At 34.9% G+C, this 18,398-nt stretch overlaps 6 protein-coding genes across 6 annotated transcripts; 1 reads left to right on the forward strand and 5 right to left on the reverse strand.

The window, feature by feature from the left end:
- The first annotated feature begins 51 nt into the window (after positions 1–51).
- Positions 52–889, forward strand: LOC17891082 (protein RDM1). The gene is made up of 2 exons (XM_006298638.2): positions 52–267; positions 385–889. Exons 1-2 carry the CDS (start codon positions 138–140, stop codon positions 750–752), a joined length of 498 nt encoding a protein of 165 aa, XP_006298700.1. The 5' UTR covers positions 52–137; the 3' UTR covers positions 753–889.
- A 4-nt stretch (positions 890–893) lies between these two features.
- Positions 894–3,565, reverse strand: LOC17892473 (pentatricopeptide repeat-containing protein At3g22690). The gene is given in 2 exon segments (XM_023785818.1): positions 894–3,255; positions 3,258–3,565. Coding segments are annotated over 2 exon segments (2,562 nt in total). The 5' UTR covers positions 3,478–3,565; the 3' UTR covers positions 894–913.
- Positions 3,566–4,383: 818 nt separating this feature from the next.
- LOC17891936 (probable F-box protein At3g22720) lies at positions 4,384–5,553 on the reverse strand. The gene has a single exon (XM_006299283.2). It carries the CDS (start codon positions 5,551–5,553, stop codon positions 4,384–4,386), a length of 1,170 nt encoding a protein of 389 aa, XP_006299345.2.
- A 558-nt stretch (positions 5,554–6,111) lies between these two features.
- Positions 6,112–6,810, reverse strand: LOC17893039 (putative F-box/kelch-repeat protein At3g22730). The gene has a single exon (XM_006299439.1). The coding sequence runs from the start codon at positions 6,808–6,810 to the stop codon at positions 6,112–6,114; it is 699 nt and encodes a 232-aa protein (XP_006299501.1).
- Positions 6,811–8,398: 1,588 nt separating this feature from the next.
- On the reverse strand, positions 8,399–10,957 carry LOC17892352 (homocysteine S-methyltransferase 3). The gene is made up of 7 exons (XM_006299898.2): positions 10,741–10,957; positions 10,061–10,117; positions 9,636–9,862; positions 9,355–9,484; positions 9,038–9,241; positions 8,871–8,942; positions 8,399–8,787 (listed from the first exon to the last, which is right to left on the reverse strand). Exons 1-7 carry the CDS (start codon positions 10,924–10,926, stop codon positions 8,614–8,616), a joined length of 1,050 nt encoding a protein of 349 aa, XP_006299960.1. The 5' UTR covers positions 10,927–10,957; the 3' UTR covers positions 8,399–8,613.
- An 882-nt stretch (positions 10,958–11,839) lies between these two features.
- On the reverse strand, positions 11,840–14,313 carry LOC17892028 (serine/threonine-protein kinase HT1). Its single transcript, XM_023786717.1, has 6 exons — positions 13,299–14,313; positions 13,083–13,204; positions 12,794–12,993; positions 12,531–12,705; positions 12,305–12,439; positions 11,840–12,187 (listed from the first exon to the last, which is right to left on the reverse strand). Exons 1-6 carry the CDS (start codon positions 13,594–13,596, stop codon positions 11,981–11,983), a joined length of 1,137 nt encoding a protein of 378 aa, XP_023642485.1. The 5' UTR covers positions 13,597–14,313; the 3' UTR covers positions 11,840–11,980.
- Between the last annotated feature and the right edge of the window lie 4,085 nt (positions 14,314–18,398).

Here is an 18,398-nt window from a genome sequence, read left to right on the forward strand (position 1 = left end):
TACTGACACGTGTACAGGTCGTCCTCTTCGTCTTCTTCCTTTTAAAAACCTAATTTTAAGGAGCCTCGTGTAGTCATCGTCGTCGTACTTCTTTTTTTGTTTGCCTGTCTACGCCGTCAAAATCTAACGGCTCGTTTATGACCATGCAAACCTCAATGACGATGAATCTACGGCCGTCAGGTGATTCTGGTTCATCTGATGTCGAAGCTGAGATCAGCGATGGCTTTTCACCGCTCGATACATCTCACAGAGACGTCGCTGATGAAGGTACACGATTTTGATCCAAAAGTTTTGGTTTTTTTTTGTTGCAAAAATGCTCCTTTGTTACCATTTTTGAACCTCAAGTTTCGATTTTTGCTAATAAAGACTCTGCATTTGAGTCAGGTTCGTTGCTGAGAAGAGCAGAGATGTATCAAGATTACATGAAGCAAGTTCCTATTCCGACAAATCGTGGTTCATTGATTCCGTTTACAAGTTGGGCTGGATTAAGCATCTCTATCAAGCAGCTTTATGGTCAGCCTTTGCACTACCTCACCAATGTTCTGTTACAACGATGGGATCAATCAAGACTTGGTACTGATTCTGAAGACCAGGCTTTGGATTCAATCATTCATCCTTCTAAAGCTGAAGCTACAATCTGGCTTGTTGAAGAGATACATCGCATCACTTCGTCTCATCTTCACATTGCTCATCTCTGGAGTTCTGATCCCATGTATCACTCTTTCATTGACCCAATCTTTCCTGAGCAATGAAATGCGATGAACACCTCTTTTTGTATCTACTTTGTTTCCGGAAACCTTGTTCAAGCATTGGAGCTTATAAATAATTGCAGGGTCTATGTCTCCTCTTTTTTAACTTTAGAAAATGAAATGTGAATCTTCTTCCTCTTCATCTTTTACTTGTGTTTCTGCAATTACCAGAAGTCACCGCAAGAACACTTACCTTGATGGATGAAATGAAACCGGTTATTGTCTCTTAGAATGATTTCTCGGTTGTATACTTTAGATGCAAATTTGGCAAATGAATGACAATCAGAGCATACTCTTAAGTTCTTGACTATTCCGAGTGTTGTGCCTTTCTGTGAGCTAATGAGGCCAAAGGCCATTGCAAGTTTCTCGCTATGTCGACTAAGCATAAAGATCTTCTCTTTCTCATCTACATCCATTAGAGCATTACTAAGATCAGGTACATGGCCTAAGTGACTCGCTTTTTCGGTGATTTCCTCGAGCATTACTTCTATTTTTGGCATTTCAGGGTGTGACTCATCTCCTGATGTGAATTCATGGGTCTTACCTAGAATCTGTATTAAACTAGTTCCTGGTGGTTTACGTAACCCTTTCTCCTTCATACTCAGCCTTACTTTAGCCATATCATTCCATCTTCCAGCTGATGCATAGACACTTGATAGAAGAACATAACTTCCAGTTCTCTCTGGAGCCAAGACTTGTATCCTCTCAGCGGCATAAGCTGCCATCTCCACATTTCCCTGAACACGACAAGCAGCCAGAAGAGAATTCCACATCACATCGTTTGGTTCCATAGGCATGTCCTTTATGAGCTGTAGAGCCTCCTCTAACAATCCTGCTCGACCAAGCAGATCAACCATGCATCCATAGTGCACATCTTCTGGGGGAACTCCGTGGAGTTTCTTCATTGAATTGAAGATTTCTTTACCCTGTTGGACCAATCCACCATGGCTGCAAGCTGTCAAAGCTCCAACAAATACTATTCCATCGGGTTTCAACCCTAGTTCAATCATCTCATTGAAAAGCTCAATCGCTCGCTCAGCGTTCCCTGCCATAGCCATTGCTCCTATAGCTGCTGTCCAAGCTGAGACATCTCTGTTTGCCAAATTATCGAAAACCGACATTGCGCTTTCAGGATCCCCACACCTGGAAAACATATCTACTAAGGTTGTACCAAGTTTAACATCAAGCTGAATTCCGTTCTTCTCAATGTAGTAATATATCCATTTCGCAACATCAAGAGCTCCCAAGTGCCCACAAGCAGATGCAATACACATCATTGTCACACCATCCGCATTGACACCCTCTTGGCTTTGCATAGACCGGAAAACTTCAATTGCTTCCTCAAACATGCTTTCTTGCACCAGAGCGCCGATGATCGTGTTCCAAGAAACAATGTTTTTGTCAGGCATGATTTTAAATGTTTCCCAGGCTGCATCCACCTCACCGTTCTCTATATGGCCAGCGATTATCGAGTTCCATGTGACCACTGTCTTGTTCGACATCCGATCAAAGATCTTGAACGCAGTATCTTGCCTATGATGTTTCATGTACATATCAATCAACGCATTACATATGTTGTCCCAACTTTCAAACCCATTCCTCAGTACATACCCGTGACAGCTCTTTCCCCACGAGATGTTTCTCAATTGTGAACAAGCTGAGATCGCACTTAACATCGAAATCCTATCAGGTCTAATACCAGATTCCATCATCAAATTCAAGACACCTAGAGCCTCCTTTGTAAATCCTTGTCGCACATAATTCGATGCCATTGCATTGCACAAATCCAAATTACTAGCACCGTATTGCTCAAAAAGCCGTTTTGCTGTATCGATGGCGTTGCATTTCATGTACATATCGACCAGTGCACTAATCATAAGGTCATTAACTTCAATCCCAGAATTGCTGATAAAAGCATAAATCTTCTCACCCGTTTCAAGATCCTCCAGCTTAGCACAAGCCGATATCGCACACACCATTGTAACTGGATTAGGAGTCACGTCTTCATCTCTCACCATCTGGAAAAACAAATCAACAGCGTCTTTAGCGAAATCCCGCCTCGCGTACCCACAAATCATACTAGTCCAAGAAACTACATTTCTCTCAGACATTTCATCAAACACTTTGCGTGCACTATCAAGCTCTCCACACTCAGCGTAGAAATGAACCAGCGAGTTCTGCACAAACAGATCCTTAGCGTAATCCATCTTAACAATCAACCCATGAATCTGAATCCCATTACCTTTCGCTCTTCTTTTCGCACACGCACTCAATCCAAAAGGAAACGTGTACTTATCCGGAGAAATCCCAGAGTTCATCATTCGAAGAAAGAGCAAAATAGCTTCGTCGCATAACCCAGCAGATGCATATCCTCGAATCATAGAATTGTACATGAAACAAGATCCATACGATTCACCATTCCCTTCTGAGTAATCAAACACCTCTTTAGCAAAGCTCAAGCTTTCACGAGTACCCAAATCGCAGCTTCGTGCTACAAGCTTGGTAAGACATCCTTATCAAAGCCTCGCTTCGTGAGCGAACGATGAAACATCCTAAGTTCATCAATGGTTTTGCAATTCTTCAACGACGTAATCGGAGACAACGATGAGACGGTATTAGTCGTTGCGGCTTGAGTACGCTCGGTCTGGTTTTGAAGAAATGGTTTCGTAGTGGTGGTGGCTAACACCAATGGAGAGAGATGAAGAACACTCCCTACCAACATCGCCATTGTTTGCTCTTTACTGATTCAGTATTCGTTATCTTTTTAAAAAGTTTCTCACTTTATAATCGAAGCTCTATCATTAGTCATCAAGTTTTTTTTTTTTTTTTTCTCTGCATCGAGTAATAGACTCGTGAAAATACCAAAGCGACTACGGACAATACATAAATCCACTACAAAACATTTTCTCCACAACAACTCGGATTCTGAATCAATATCAATTTTGTTGGTCACCCACATCTCTATCTTTGATGTCTTATAGCTCAAGCTTAACGCTGAAAGCTCTTCTTCTCTACTAACTGAAATACTCACATTACCATTATACTGAAATAGCGGAAGACGTAGACGTTTAAATTTTTCTGCTGTAAAATCAAAACTGAGTAAGAAATTATCATACTCGTCTTCACTGGCTACCCAATAAGTATTTCCTTTCAAAGACGACGAGGCACTATTATAACCGCTACATTGCATGTGGCAGTCGACGTTATCAAGAACCCTCCATGAATCTAGAGCTAAACTCATATATTCATACCTTTGGTCACCGTAAATACCCCACCGCCTCAAGATTTTGTAGCTACGGCAAGATTTGTTGTTTTCGTATCCTAGAGTAAACCTGGATCCTCTTGTCATGTGATCTTTGTGTTTGATTCACTTGGTTATTCCCAAACACGGGTTCCAAACCACGAGTCTATTGTCTTTGGTGATACATAACAACAAACCGTCACAGTATTGTCTTTGATCATTGAGTCTATTGTCTATTGTCTTTGACCATTGAGTCAAATGATTTTTTTAATTAAAACTAACTGTATAACAAAAAGAAGAAAGGTACCAAAATACATTCATTAAATTATTCAAATGACATTGTCTTCAAAAACATAAACAAAACTAGTTCCCTTCATCTCTTTTTTCTCCACCTTACTGGATTGGAAACAAACTTGGAACATAATTGAAAATAACAGGAGACCATATCATGCCTGGTTCTCTACATTTGGTTAGTAATCGACTCCATCGCCTCTTTGTAAAATAAGGGAACTCTGTGTAATATTTCTCTTCCTCTCCAATAGTGTATACCAAGTTCCCGCTCTTCTCATTACCAAAATTACAACACAAGAACACCTTTTTCTCCTCGTCGAGTACAAGACTCGTGAAAATCCTAAACCAGTTACCATTAGTAGCCAGTGAATCCAGTATGAAGGATCTGGTCCACAACAACTCTGTCTCGGATACAGAATCAATTTTATTGGTCACCCAAATCTCCATATTTAAAAAACTACTGCTCGGACCTAGCAATATCGAGAGCCGTTCTTCTCTAACAACTGATAGCCTCATCATACGACTAGATTGCTCAACTAGAGGAAGACACAAATGTTTAACTCTCTCTGCTGTAAAGTCAAAACTGAACAAGGATTTGCAACCATCTTTTATTTTAGTAGCTAGCAAGTAAATATTTCCATTCAAAGACGACACCCCAATGTGATTATTTGGTAGTATATGGCCTTGGATAAAGACCTCATCAAGAAACCTCCAAGAACATGAGCTGAACTCGTATATTTCAAACCTCAAAACTCGCTCACGTAGTTTCTTATCATACTCATCCCACCACCTCAAAATTTTGTAGTTACGGCAAGATTTGTTGTTTTGGATATATCCTAGAGCAAATCTTGGGGCTTTAACGTTAGCATCACTCAATTCAATCCACCTGGTTTCTCCCAAACAAGGATTCCAAACCACGAGACTCTTTTTCTTGGTTGTGCATAACAACACACCATCACAGTGAAAAACTCGGGCTACGTCTACTTCTTTTGATTTAGAAGTATCGGAACACTTTAGGCTAAGTGTACCTTGAAACTTGATAGATGGAGGAGTAACGTTGAGATTGACGCTTACTGGACAAATCCTATAGTCTTTCAACAAGAGAATCATAGACCTTGACGAAGCTGCTTTACGAAACTGCTTCTCGGTGAATCTTGAGTCTTTGAATAAAGCGTTCCATCGTTTGCAAGTAGATCGTAATCGTATCAAAGATGTCGCTGGAACCTTATAGAGTATTTCATCTACCAAATCCAAAGGAAGATCAAGCACCATAGTAACTGCATTTCTATATTTGTGATCTCTTTTCAACGAAGAAGTAAGCGGCTAAACTAGGGTTTTGGTTTATAAATATTGCCCTAAACCAATATTATAATTAGATCAGAGGATTTAGGCTGAAGCCCATAATCCATGGGCTGATGACACTTCGCACATATTTGATTTCCACTCCTCCTCGACACAACTTGTTCTTGAACGGATCGAGTACTCAGCTTCCATCTGAGAGAACTTTAGCAGTGGCTTTTGGCTCTATTGGTATTTGGAGTTGACGATTGCACAAATCTTCGAGTATTCTCTCTTTGACTTCTGCATCAAACACTTGACTTAGATTTTTCTGACTTTGTTATAATTATAAATTTGACACTGAGTGCTCTACTTTACAAATCCAAGTCTTGAGCTCATGCTTGAAGCCCAAGTCCCAGTTAGGACTAGGTTAGGGTAGTTCTGTATCTTCTCGGCAAACCCTTAGAGTGATATCTCCCCCATTTAAGCCAAGAAGGAAAATCATCCTTAAGAGAAAAGGTCACGTAAGAGAACGGAATCATAAAGTAAGAGCTACAAATGTGTAAATATCTCTCCCGTAAAATCAAACCTGAGTAAGAATTTAGAGTTGGTTTGTACATCGTCAGCAACCCAGTAAGTATTTCCCTTCAAAGAAACGCCAATATCTTTTATTAGGAAACGATCAGGAGCGGCCACATGATTAAGAACCCTCCATCTATCAAATCTAAAATCATAGATTTCTGACTTATCAACTCCAAGGCCTGGAAATGTATTACCATCGCAATACTTCAAGATTTTGTAGATATGGCCACATTTGTTGTTCTCGTATCCTAGAGCAAACATAGAGGTCCTTGTGGTTTGGATGATCCACCTTGTTTCCCCTAAACATGGGTTCCAAACTACTAGTTTACTGAACATTGTTTTGCATAGCAATAAACCGTCGCAATGAAAAACTTCGACTATATCAACTTCTTCTGACCTAGGAGAATTATTCTTTAGGCCGCCAAGTGCACCTTTAAACTCTATGGATGGAGGTGAAGTGTTTAGATTGACACTCATTGGATAAATCCTGTTTTCTTTCAACATGAGAGCTAGAGACTCCTTTGGTGCTCTACGGAATTGCTTCTCGTTGAATCTTGGGTTGTTAAGTAAAGCGTTCCATCTTTTGCAAGTAGATCGTAACCGTTTTAAAGATGTGGCTGGAACCCTAGAAAGTATTTCTTCTATCAAATCTGGTTGAAGATACAACATACTCGTTTGATCTTCCTTAGGAAAAAAGAAAGCGACTCAAACTATATATGTAAGTCAAAGTTAGGGCTTTGTTTTCAGATTCTCGTTTGCCCCTGAAGTCCTGAACTAATCATGACTTTATATAGTAGTCTAATAGAAACGAGAAACGAGTTTTCCTATGAGGATTTGTATTTCCTACTCCTTTTGTTTATAATTAGTCTATTTTCTAGATTTAGTCTATTTTCTAGATTTCTATACATATTACAAATTATAAATCCATTGTTTTTTTATGATTAACAATTTTCGATAAGTTTAAACCAACATTTTTTTTTCAAATTTACAATTCATCATCAATAACTAATTAAGAATGCTTAGATAACTTTAAAAATATTTTATCGGTTCCATTTTGTAAGATTTTTAAGATAAACTGCACAATGTTTAAGAAACCATAGATACCTTGTTATTTTTACATAGAATATTTCAATTAATCTGTTTCAAAGAAAAAAAAAATTCAATTAAAAAACTGTGACCAATAGATAAAAAGATAGTTGAATTCTAATAGTTATAACACTTAAATTATGCACCGAGAAAATCTAACAAAATGGAACAAAAACAAGTTATTTGGAACAGATATATCTTTTTGAAGCAAAAAAAAAAATATTTCTAGAAAATATATCAATAAGGAACAGAGAGAATATTCATTTTTAATTTTTATATATAGTAATTCAGAAACCAGCTTATTGTGGATAAGTTCATATATTGTGTTATGTTTATCTTCTTATTATGATAAAGATTAGCAGTCCTAAAGTGTATAGGATTAGGGCTTATTTAGATGCTAAGTCTCTTGTATAAATAGACAAGTTCATACATTAATAAAGTCAAGTTGGTGCTAATCCTATACACTTTAGAGCTGCTAATCCTTATCATAATAAGAAGATAAACATAACACAATATACGAACTTATCCACAATACAGCTTCCAACTCTTCCATTGTTAGGAATCCAATAAACAGGTTATCTCTGTTTCATAGACAATGAAATAAAAACCAGCTTCGGACTTTTACACTTCCCCGTTACACTATTAAAATGATTATAAGTAACAATAAATGTTAACAATTTTTATAAAACCAAAATACTCTCTATGCTTTTTTAGTTATCATATTAGAGTTCGAAAATTTTTTAATATCAAATATAATTTTTAACTCTAATACGACAAGTAAAATACTCTCTATATGCTTTTTCTAGCTGTCGTATTCGAGTTAAAATATTTATTTCATATTATACTTGTTGTTTTCTATTTACCGTAAAAGTTTGATTAATACAAACTTATGAATCAAATTTTCAGTTTTATCCATAATTTTTAGCTTATTAATTACTTATGTCAAATAAAATAATTCACATATATTAAAAATAATTAGCTTAATATATGTGAATTAAAATAAATTTTGATTTTTTTTCCTGAAAAAAAATCTTGTGGAGCTAAATATTTGTAGTTTTTCTTTTATATTACCTTAACATATTTTTACAACACAGTAATCGAATTAAGCTTATATCAACATCAAACTATCGTTAACCCCAATAATCATACTTATCATACTCTAATTACACAGTTACCATCATATATATTAGTTTCACCATAAGGATACATATGTATTTTATTTAATAACACACACACACACACACAAAAGAACAGATTAATTAAACACCCCAACCGCCCAACTTCACGTAGATAAGTTTATAGATTACAAAATTACACTTTTGTATTGTACATTTCAAACTCCTTCCTCACACCACAAGCATATATAGAAAGTCACCGTTGACAAGTCTACTGCTTGAGTTTGAGTTTTGACGCTGCGGGAGATTCACTGGAGAGAACTTTAGCAATGGCTCTGATGGTGTTTGGAGTAGTCCGACAACATCCTCCAAACAGCGACGCTCCTTCATCTCTCCATTTACTCACGTACGACACAAAATCCTCCTCTGACTCTTCCCCTGACTTCTGCATTAATACGTAACAAAAATACAAAATCAGATTGGTATATAGATTGTGTTTTATTACAGTTTGATTTAAAGAACACTCACAATCCATTTCTTGTTCAGACCGTCGTAGACTTCCCCGCTATTTGGGTAGACAACAATTGGCTTGCGGGTTACCTAGTAAAAGAAATGATCAGTTGCTTCAGCCACAAGCCACAGAACAGAGTAAAAAACCTAAAAACACTAATCCCATATCGTTGTTTATAAGTTACTTGGCGCAAGGAGATGATCAAATCATGAATGTATCTTGGTGCAGTACAGTTGATTCCAATGGCCACCACTTTCTTGCAAGAATCTGCCACTTTCGCACATTCGACAACTGAATCTCCTCGTGGCACAGTGACTCCGTCTTTTGAAGTGAATGAGAACCATGCCGGAATCTCAATACCTTCCTCCTCAAGGAGATCAGCATAAGCCTATATAATACGTGAAAACTTATATATTATGTAGCTCAAAGTCTAGCTACACTTATATGTTATATCATATAACAACCACGCATGTGAAATATGACCACAACAAATGCCAATACCTCGGCTTCGAGCTTATTTGGAATAGTCTCGAATGCTATTAGATCAGCTCCAGATTTTGCTAAGATTTGAACTCTTCTTCTATGGAAGTCCTTCAATGTCTCCTTGCTCACAGAATCTCCATATATCCCGCTGCAAAACAATCATGAGAGATGAATTTAAATTTCCTTAATAGACCGTAACTATTTTATACTGATTCAACCAATAAACTAAAACTTTATCATTCCAATATTGTTAAACTAAAATGTAATAAAAATGACTTAGGGCAGATCAACCAAAGAACCTGTACTCGGAGCCGTCGGCGAGATAAGCTCCATAGCTACCAACGGAAGCTGCGACAAGAACCGGTCGTCGAGAAGCAGTTCCAGCGTAGGCGAAATCCCATGAACCTTTGGTGCACCTGTTGTAGAAAATCTCACGTGCCTCGCACGTTATTTCAATGCTCCTCCTTAATAAATTTTCTGCTTCTCCTACCGATAAACCTTTCGCCACAAATCCTTGTATCGTCGCCTGTGTAAAGAATTAATTTGTTTAAACTCAATTGTGAACTGATCTGTCTAACTAAGCATCTTTATGCATTTAATTGATTCTATAGTTATATGTATTTTATTCAGATAATCAACTTCTAGTTTCCATTTTTTGTTTTATTACATAGTTTCTTCAGGTAGCTAAACCAATCAAACTCTTTAGTAATATATGTCAAAGTACCTGGTAAGATGCGGTAATGATGATATTTGCTCCAGACTCGAGGTAATCCAAATGCACCTGTTAGGAAAAAAAAACAATATTAATATATCTTTATTAAAAATTTCAGATCTTTTATTCACAGCTGCAAAATAAGGACTAATAGTACGTAGTTTTTACGTTTTAGGAAGGTGTTACTAGAAAAATTTGAGTGACAATCTAGTATACGTTGTGGTAAGACGTACGTACACGTTTGCGTGGCAGCTAACGTTAAGAGTTACAACGTGGCAAATTGTTATTTCTTATCTCGATTTGTGCATACGACTATACGAGGAGCTCTTTAATTTATTTGTGCATATACGAGTTTCATCAAAAAGCATAGAACATGATTTTTAAAAATTAGGGGAACAAAAAGACTCGTTGCAAATAAATAAAACCAAGTTTATAGAGTTAGTAGAATCAACAATAAACCAAAAATATAATCGGACAAATAGGTTGGCTTAATTCTATAGTTAATAGAAGATCTATAATTATAATATATGTCCTATTTTGTCCGTACGTAGGTTCTCACTTTTCACAGTGAAGGTTAGAATTCTAGATCTTATAGAACAGTAATTAAAGCGTCTGAAATAAACAAGTTTTCAAGATTAGATATCCCCGTATAGAGTGACAAATCATTATTTGTATACATATGTATATATGACCTTTGTGACGAGATGAGGAGAAGTAATAAGGCACTTGGCACTCCAAAGTGGATCATTGATATCAGCCCCGTGACGTTCTAGCTCCGTCGCAAACCCTCCGTCCACCACCGCATATCCTCCGCACTTCTCCAAAAACTCCGTCATCAACGACGAAGACGTTTCCTCTTTCTTCACCAAAGATCCCATCTTCTTTCGATACGTACGTCTGTGACTCGAACTATATCGAAGATGAGATGTGTTATATATCTTTGATCGTGAGATTACATATATATATGAGAAATATCGAAGTTACATACATACCCCTTATTATGGTAATGTTGGTGATATAGTTGTGTGGATCGACCTATATGCTTTGTACCGACCTATGAGCTTTTGTAATGAGGAAAACGAGTGAACTGAAAGTAGTAGTACTAACTAGAAAGTGGATACTTGTGTTAACAAAAAGAAAGTGGATATTTATGAGAATACTTTGGGATCAGACAGCAATGTTACGTGAGGCTCTCTCTTCGCCTGCCGTGTGGGAGATCACCCATCCAGCCATGTGCCACGTTACATGTTGTTTCTACACTTTGTAATACACCTCAAATATTAATATATTTTGTTATAACTTTTTCTTCTTCTTACCAATTCATGTAAATGGGAGCATCTATATATTGGTAAGATATTCATAGGGTATCTCATTAATATTCTTAATTTTAATATCCTTTAAAATCAAAACTCCCATAAATCAATCCAAACTGGTAAATAGTAGCGGTTCTTATTGGAAACACATAACAAAATGAGAAAACAGAGGAAATTAAATATAAGAGAGATTAAGAATACTACAATAGATTTGATTGCAACTAGGAATGGATCTAAAAGTATATTTTCTTTTGTCAGTGTAATTTGGAACTTTCTTTTTGTTTTCCTAGTGGAAGGAGTGAAATGTTAATTTGTTCAACTCAATTTCACATAATTGGTTTTATATAAGCAAAGTGATGATGATAAATGCGCTATTTTCCAATATTTCATGATTTAAGCAAAAAAACGAGTGACTTATCTTCAATAATTACATTCACAGTGACAAAAACAGTAATTATAATGTATTTTTGTAATAAACAATTGAAAACTTTTTTTTCAACTTGACAAATTTAAAGAGATAGAAAAAAAAAACAGAGCATTGCTCCAAAATTCAAAGTGAATGTAAAAGTAAGAAGAAGAAGGGTAAAAATAGAGACCACACGGTGAAAAAGGTAAAAAATTATGGACCACGACCAGAGACAAAGCAGAAACAACCAGATATTTGATCTTCAGGGATCATTCCACCACCTTTAGAGGTGTCAACAGCTTCAAGCATCCTCACCACTTCATCCATCTCTGGTCGCTTCTCTGGATTAGCTTCCCAACATCTCTTCATTATGGTCGCCAATGATGTTGGACAACATCTTGGCATGTCCGGTCTCAAATTCTGTTTTAAGACAACATTACAAAATGAGAAACTAACATAAACATACAAATGATAGGTCTCACATGTTAATATAAAACCCATAAACCAAATTCAAGAACTTTGCAAGATTTGAGATACCTGACGAACAACCGCAGAAGAAACATCAGCAAAACTGAGATCAGGATAAGGCATGTCACAACAATAAATCTCCCATAAGCATATCCCAAAGCTGTAAACATCACATCTCCTATTGTATGGCTTACCATCAAGAACCTAATCAGAGAGTAGTTCAAAATCAGCCTTTGAAAAACTCAAAACAAATAACCGCATTTTGTGTTTGATGTGATATATGTTTATGTTGTACCTCTGGAGCCATGTATCCAAGCGTTCCGGTTTCTCCAGTCATGTCTTTTGGATTCTGAGCTTCAACTCTAGCTACTCCAAAATCAGCAATCTTTAGATTCCTCTGATAATCCAAAAGCATATTCTCTGTTTTCACATCGCGATGAACAATCTTCTTCGAATGCAAATAACTTAGCCTACAGAGAAGTCATCATCATCATCAACATGATTGTATCACAAGTTACTTTCTTGGAAGTATAAAGAACGAATTTTGTAGATTCATACCCTCGGGCAAGATCAAGAGCGAGTTGAACAACGACTTTAAAAGCAAGTTTCTTTCTCCTGTTTCGGAACAAACACTGTTTAAGAGTTCCACCAGGAAGATATTCCACAACGACACAACAAGCTCGCTGAGGCAATGAGTTCTGTGTCTCAGCTGATGAAGGTATCTTCAGATTCGTAGTTCCCATTGATGCTCCCACAAACTGTTTATTATTATCATCCACATAGACTCATTACAAACATACATACACAAATTAAAGAGAGAGATCACTAAAGAGGTTATTACACTTACCTTTGTGACATTAGGATGGTCAAGTTTGTGCCAAACAGCAACTTCTTGACGGAATGAAGCACGAAGAGCAGATGTCTCAGCCGCGGTAGCGTAACCATCTTCTCCCCAATCTAGCACTTTCACTGCCATTTTAACACAAAACCACACACTAAAACAGTTACACAAAGCTCATTACTAATCAAAAACATTTCAATATATATATATGTATATCTAAACCTGCAACATCTTGGCCATCATAGATGCCTTTGTAGACAATACCATAAGCACCACGAGCAATAACATTCCTCATCTCAAGTTTAGCTAATTCGATTTCCCACTCTTCTTTAGGCTTAGGGTTCTTCTCAATATTTCTTGACCAAACCCTACTCAGATGTTTCTCAAGCTGGATGTCCAAATTCTTCAGATCGATCTTATCAGCTCGGAAAATCATGTCTTTCTTGCTGTTGTTCCCAACAGAAGCTCTGTTTCTGAGGTTGTTTTCCGGTGAAGCTTTTGTTTCGTTTCTTGTTTCCATCTCGTTTCTTCCTTGTAATAAAAACAATCTCCAAACACACAGAGACACAACTCAAAAGTATCCCTTAAGAATCAATTAGACTTTGGTTCAAGCAACCACCATATACAACCCAGAACTAATCAAAATTTTCATCATCATCAAATATGTTTAAGAAAAAAAAAGAAAAGAGAATTTAGCAAATATGTTAAACAATGATTATGCAGAGAACTTGATTTTTTTTTCTTTTTTCATAAGAAATTTTTTAAAAACTATTACACCAACCCCAGCACACGTTGTTCTGACATTACAAAAATTCTAATATGACATGAATGTTTTCTACAATTATAGCGTTGAAAAATCACCAAATGTGAAAAACCAATAATTCAACAAGAAAATTTGTATTTTAAAAAAGTAAACCCTAAGACACCGACTCGTCGACCACTATTATCATTGACCCATATAAAATTATAATTTATTCTATATTATCGTAACCAGAAACGTCACAAGAAAATTTTAGAAATCAAACGTTATCATGCAAAAAAAAAAAAAAAGAAATCTGAGAATTTGGTAAAGAAGAGATTTGAAAGAAAGGTTTTACACGATTCTTCCTCCGAAAAACAACCTCAGATAGATGATGAAATAGAACAGAGGATCAAGGAAGTGAGAGAGAGAGAGAGATCTGAGGAAGAAGAACAAAAGAAAGAATCTAAGAAAGAATGAAAGTTTAGGAAATGAAGAAGGAGAGGCTGAGAGTGAAAGACGGAAAGAAAAAGAAAAAAAAAAGAATGGTTTAGAATTTTGAGTCAAAGCTAGTTTTAAGGAGACGTATTTTTTTTTGGCTATTCTTCTACTCAGAGAAACAAAAAAAAAATAAGATACAGAGAGAGATAGTAGTATTTGACTTATTTTAGGCAAACATAAATATACAGAAACAATTTATGCAAAAAATAAAATATTCGTTTCTATATTGACAATTTGTTTTTCCAACCGTTGAAAAGTTTCTTGATTTTTTTTTAGTCCTAATAAGTCTGTTAGTGGGATTGGTATGTGATATATATGGATGGTATGAATTTTTCTTTCCTTTTTTAAATTGATAATTTATTATAGTTTAAAAACTTTAAATAAGGTGCAACTAATGAAACTTTTTTTTTTTTACTTTCAACACTTTGAACCAAAAATTTGAACCATTTGCACTAGAACTAGAATAATGAAAAAAAAAATGCTTTGTAGTATTGTATGGACTATAGAGTCTACAGAATAATGGAAGTCATATATACAACAATTTTATTGGTAAGTAAGCATCAACTTCAATTTGTAGTCCTAATGTTTTTTAATGAAGACCCTTTTATGTTCTATATATACAATATATATATATATATATGTTGTATTTTATTTTACAAAATTTATAATGTTTGTTTTCTGTTCAAATATTCTCTTTTTTTTTTACATCTATGTAAATTTTAGAAGTGGCTATTGATGTATTTTAAAACAAAATATTTTTATTTTGTATTCTTGATAATATATGGAATCAACTGAAATTTAATTTTAATTGAGATCTAACCATTAATTGACATATACAACATGATCTCTTCATATAAAAAAAACAGAAAAAGGAAATAAAATATACACTTCTAAGTTCTAAGCTCAAGATGTGAAATTGTCACTCACAGTCACAGAGACAGTAAATATATAATACAGTAATTAAAATAACATAAAAACACAAATCGAATGTTTAAGAGTCAGCCACTCAGCGATACATGTGTCAATGTATTATGTATCTTTTGCCGTACCGAACATAATGCTTTTCAGTATAGATTCGGAAACTGAATCCACGTGTTACTAAACTAACGTTTGTAAATTCTGTACTAACAAATGTACTTACTAAAATGTTTTTCACTTTCCAGAACTATTTTCTAAAACAATTAGTTGATAATATTAGTCTAATCGAAGATTAATTTAAAACAATTTTCTACTTGTTAACATCTGATATATCTCAAATAGAGATTTTTGATAATTTGTGGTATAGTGTAAATAATTATTGTATATTATAAAACATTCATTTACGATATAGTTTTTGGGTGTAATGTAAAGATATTTTTAATGTGGTTACAATTTTTCGATTCTACACTACTGTAAATGTTCAGTTTTATAAAATTTACGATTCAGATGTCTAACCGAATGTAAGTGAATAAAATAGATGCTAAAATATAATAACTCACATCAAATTTTGATAATGTCTGATATAATTTATAATTTTACGCTGCGAATTTCAACTCTTAAACGTAAGTATGTAACTAGTTTTTGTATGTGAATTAGACTCATACTTATACGATTGTTTCACAGCAACTACACCACAAGTATACATAGTTTATTGTCGCTAACGTGTCCTTTCGCATGTTTCTGTGGCCATGTTCATTATTCCCGACTGATATGTTCCGTTTGATAATTTTTCTTCCTTACAATCTTAATTAAGTTATTCTTTCCTTCATTTCAAAAGGAAAACTTAATTGAACAAATATATTATAACAGTATGTATATAAGCTAACTTTGATTGAGATTGAATATTTAAGCTAATTTTTTTATAGAAATGCTTAAAAACATATGTATTGCTATTAGATATCACAACATATCATTTTTAGAAAGTTTGATTGAATGACATAGGTAGGTCCATATTTGCCTATTGTATACTAAGATCTTTATGTATAAAGAAGTGTATAAAGAGGAAGATGTGAAAGAGTACGATACGTACAAGGTTAGGTAGTACCATCTTTTATTCATTTCATTCGTTGGTTCTTGTTTGTGTTTTGTCGTGAAACGAACGAGATAAGGTTTGACATCTTTCATTTGTGTAATCTATTTGCGAATTTACGACTTTGTCGCCTCTTTCATTTATTATTATTATTATGCCTTTACAGATAAGATTTCAATTTTAAAAACAGCAGAAACACTCAATGGGTTCCCCTTTTTGTAATTTTTATTCGCGATGATGATGATGATCACTACTACTAATAATATAGTTATGTCGGATGTACATGAATCTAACTTATAATCCAGTTCTTCCATTTTTTAAGTTATGTATTTTTAGAATTTTACGTATTAATAAATGATAAATAATAGTATTCTTCTGTCCACGAATAAATGTTAAATTAAATTATGAGTTTTTGTTTTAGTGAAGCTGGTATAATAAGCTTCCATATTTGACAAGTGACAACTAGGCATGTCAATCGGGCTAGCCCGGCCCGGCCCGGCCCGAAACCCGTAAAACCCTCACATATGTGAGCCCGGCCCGGCCCGGCCCGAAAAATTTCCGAGCCTATATTTCAAAGCCCGGCCCGGCCCTAACAGGACTACAGGGCTTTTCGGGATTTTTTGGGCTTTATTTACCGATAAAAGAATCAATTTTTAAGTTCATGATTTTAAAAACTATATTTAAAGGTCTACTATAAAAATAATGCATCAAATTTTAAATAACTTATCAATATTCAATAAAACTAACTTAATTTAAGAGAAAAAAATAAAAGCCAAATAAATTATTTACACTTTAACCCAATAAAACATGGAACTAAAATACTTTAAAGTATAAGATAGAGTCAAAATTTAATAGATATTTTGATGATTTCAAAATCATGATACTTATATATATTTAGTTTTAGCTTTGTATAAAGATTTTAAAAGTAATAAGTAAGACTAGTAAGTAAATATGAAAACTATAACATTAATCAAATCTTTTAATCAAACTAAAATATTCAAAAAATTCAAAATATATTTGTATAAGGGCTTTTCGGGCCGGCCCGAGTCCGACCGGGCTAAGCCCAAAAAACCCTTTAGCCCAAATGGGCTTAGCCCAAAAGGCCCGGTTTTTTCTGGACATATATATTGAATCCCGAGCCCGATGTTTTTCAGGGCCGGGCCAAACTAGCCCACGGGCTTTAGCCCTAGTTGACATGCCTAGTGACAACTGTTGTCCGAGACTTTTTGGTTTGAAGTCTGAGGTTATACGTTGATAGTTTCTAGTAGTGGCCCATGTAATGTTTCACGTCAAAGCTCAACATAAAAATATGAAATGGGCTTTACCTTGTAGTACGAATATCAAAACTGCATATTATTTTTTGGTCAATCTTAATTCTTAACTATTATTGAGTAATCAAAACTACATCCTCTAAATTTAAGTACTTGATAAATTTTTCCTAGGAGAGTCTAGACAATAGGTTATAGGAGTAGGACATGTTTTTTGTTAAGATAAAAGATGAAACTAAGCTTTGTTTGTTAAGTATACTTTGCAAGTACATAAGTCAAGAGATACACAACACCTCCATATCAATTGATAAGTGTTCACTAACGAAATAAAAACAGAGAGAGCGAGGGTTGCAAACCCCAAGGTCAACCAAAACCGTATACGCAATAGTTTCAACAATATATGCATATAAAATGAAAATAAAAAACAGTGTATACAAATTATATATGAAGAGATATGGACAGACAGATAATCTGATAATGTATATATATATATATATATATATATAAGATGAAAGAAATGAATTTGTCGTCTCATACTTGTCTCAAGTCCGACTATGGTAACTGAAGAAAAGCCAAATAGCAAGAGTGTAAACTCATTTTGAAAATCCAAACAACGTCGTTTGTTCTGTCTTTTGTTTCTTAACGTTTGCTCTCAGTTGTATTGTACACTTGAAATATGAAATATTCGGTGTTGACATCCAACAAAACGCTTAGATTCGAATATGAATTATATAGATTTCAACAATATACATAGCTAGTGCTAGTCTCTTAAGTGCGAAAAGTTATCGAAAAGATATCATAGCAAA

Source organism: Capsella rubella, unplaced genomic scaffold (assembly GCF_000375325.1).
Source record: "Capsella rubella cultivar Monte Gargano unplaced genomic scaffold, Caprub1_0 scaffold_3, whole genome shotgun sequence".
NCBI lineage: Eukaryota > Viridiplantae > Streptophyta > Magnoliopsida > Brassicales > Brassicaceae > Capsella > Capsella rubella.